The sequence below is a fragment of the Triticum aestivum genome, unplaced genomic scaffold (genome assembly GCF_018294505.1).
Source record: "Triticum aestivum cultivar Chinese Spring unplaced genomic scaffold, IWGSC CS RefSeq v2.1 scaffold193000, whole genome shotgun sequence".
Taxonomy (NCBI): Eukaryota; Viridiplantae; Streptophyta; class Magnoliopsida; order Poales; family Poaceae; genus Triticum; species Triticum aestivum.
Window position 1 is genome coordinate 6,220 of NW_025227451.1, and position 2,757 is coordinate 8,976.

Below are 2,757 nucleotides of genomic sequence, written 5' to 3' on the forward strand. Positions count from 1 at the left end.
GATTTACCCATGTGGTGATGAAACCGACTACCTGGAGGTGGTGAATCTCTGGAAAACTCACGTCAACTCCCATTCAGTTGTGGCTCCCATATTATGAGAAATAGGAGAGCTAGCTCTTAGTTTTACTTATTTTGCAATACAACATGTACCTAGGTCAGTGAACGGGCCAGCGCATTTATGTGCCTAGTGTGCTTGCACTTTGCGTGTGACCAAGAGCTGGCCTACCGAAACTCCTAGCTTCCTGACAAGCAGCCTCTTGGCAGATTGTTCAGCGAACGCATTTGCTCAATAAAGCTCTCTATACTCCCCACAGAAAAAATAACTCCCTTTCTATTAAACACATAATGGAAATACAACGACTGGGAGAGGTTCGTGAGACTTGAAAGGGAACGAGCGGTCCCAAATCAACGCAGGGAAACCCACTGCAAGTGCTCACAAAGTTGCAGTTGAGACACCTGTCATAGGACGGTAAACCAACGGCACAAAAATTCAGCTATCTACCAGCATAACCAACCGCTCACACTGGGGCACATCTCATTCCATTGAGCATTCAGTTCAGGGTTCATCCTTCTCCTGACCATCTCATTCACAGCAATCGGACACCAATTATCAACAGTGTAGTCTTGCAGATTGCAAATACTAAAAAGCTGAGGGAACTTATCACATAATGGTGGATTTATCTCCTAAAGGATATTTCCATAGCCTGGATATATTACCCAAATCTAAGACTAAGAAGAATTTGCTTCCATTTGAACTTGGTTAAGATATCGTTGTGACTTCGCAAAGCATATGGGTTACAATTTCTTGATCCATTTAGTTCAAGTACTTTGTTGTGTTCCGAGAAATTATTCTGTCTGTCTCTTCTGTGAAGACTTTCTAAGTACTTACATTCTGCTACTTACTCCAGTTAAGCTCAATACTCGTATCTTTCAAATATTTCAATTTGCCTAGTCTTTGTTGCCTGCTTTACATGGTTGTCCTTCATTGCATGAGCCTAACTTTCCCCACTGCCCATATGCTATACTTCATGACTATTGTGTTGTAGTTCTATTTTACTTATGTTCTTTGAAGAACTTGCTGTTTCCGAAGAATTTGTCAAAATCTCACATTCACCCGTTTCTAGTCGATTAATTTGATCCTACAATATAGTTTGACTACTTCAAAATCGTGGACGTACGTATAAGTGGATATGCAATAACCATCGACATATTACATTATGGGAAGCCCATATAGTGCCACCGGGTCTTCTTGTCCACTAGACCATTAAGTAGTTTATCAAATAAAAACTAGACTATTAAGTACTAACATATTATCGGAATGAGAAAGCCCTTTATTTCTTGTAACAAACAACATGAAAAGTACAAACACATTATTACAAATTATATGGTACCCACTCGACAGAGAGCGGGTTGGGCTCCATATACAGATTCACATGGTGAAAGCAAGTTAAGGATTGGCATCGGCAAACGCAGATCCAGCACCGGTACCGCCAGCGCTACCACCATTTGTGCCATATCCACTGCCACTACCGATGGTATTAGCATGTGCCTCTGCATTACTGTTTCCAGTGTAGTAGTTATTAGTGGCGTCGCTAGAGCCGGATGCAACACCTTTGCCCGATCCATGGCCACTAGATCCTTGACCCCCGCTCGCTTGTCCTCCACCATCGCCACCGCCGGTACCGCCGGTGCTAGAAAATCCACCAACATCACCATTTCTTCCTTCACTATACTGACCATAGCCTGCACCGAGACCTGATGCCCTCCCAGAACCACTGCCACCATATTGGCTACTACCACCCCCTCCGCCTCCACCGGCACCGTTTGCATGTACACCACTGCTAGAACTCTGGCCAGACCCAGACCCAGCTCCAGAACCTGAGCCAGCACCACTCACTTCACCCCCGCCCTCCCCTCCTCCATAGCCCGTTCCGTAGGTACTAGCATATCTAGTCACCCTTGCAGCATTGCCTAATCCAATGCTCAAGAGACCAATAAAACTAAGAGCTACTAGCTAGTTTTGTGCCTGTCATTATGAGAGACCGAGATGATGTGGGTTGCTAGTGAAAGCTTCCATGTGGTGGTTATTTATAGAGCTAGAGGCGGTAGATTTTTATCTTACTAGCATGCTTCTTCTTTTTCTGCGGGGATATCTTAATAGCCTGTTGGTGATTTAGAACTGTCAAGGAGGCTGCAGGCTAATCGCATCCATGTTCAGTCGACAGTCGACACATGCCAGCATCCATTAATGATCATAGTTAACTTCCAGTTGACATTGCCGAGGTGACCTCGAAGTTTTCATCATTGACATTGACATCGGCATATTCCTTCAGTGGGTGCTGCACCAAATGGCGGAATCCGATTTACCACGTTCATGGATGCTTGAAGGCTAACCAATCATGGCAAGCTGCGGGTCATCTTGCCCCTGGACTAGTTAAAACTATCTGCAGATCTCGACTGTTTGTATACAAGTGTACTTGTTTACCATGATCACCATGATCACAAGTGTACTTGTTCGATCGTCTTGGGGATCATCTTAGAGTTAGAGTTGACAATGATCTTACGTCTCACACATAGACGACTTGAGAGTTCAGAATCGAAATCGGTAAGTGCACATATATACTATAGTACATGTACTCCCTCCGTTCCAAATTACTAGTCGTGGTTTTAGTTTAAATTTTGAACTAAAACCACAACGAGTAATTTGGAACGGAGGGAGTACGTACGTACGTGCCGCTGCTGCTGCAGGCAGCAGCTA

General features: G+C 44.3%; 1 protein-coding gene across 1 annotated transcript; it reads right to left on the minus strand.

Moving 5' to 3' along the window:
* Positions 1-1,446: 1,446 nt before the first annotated feature.
* LOC123172728 (glycine-rich cell wall structural protein 2-like) lies at positions 1,447-2,013 on the minus strand (the record flags this gene model as incomplete). The annotated part of the gene is made up of 1 exon (XM_044589658.1): positions 1,447-2,013. A coding segment is annotated over one exon (567 nt), but the record flags the coding sequence as incomplete, so codon positions are not given.
* Between the last annotated feature and the right edge of the window lie 744 nt (positions 2,014-2,757).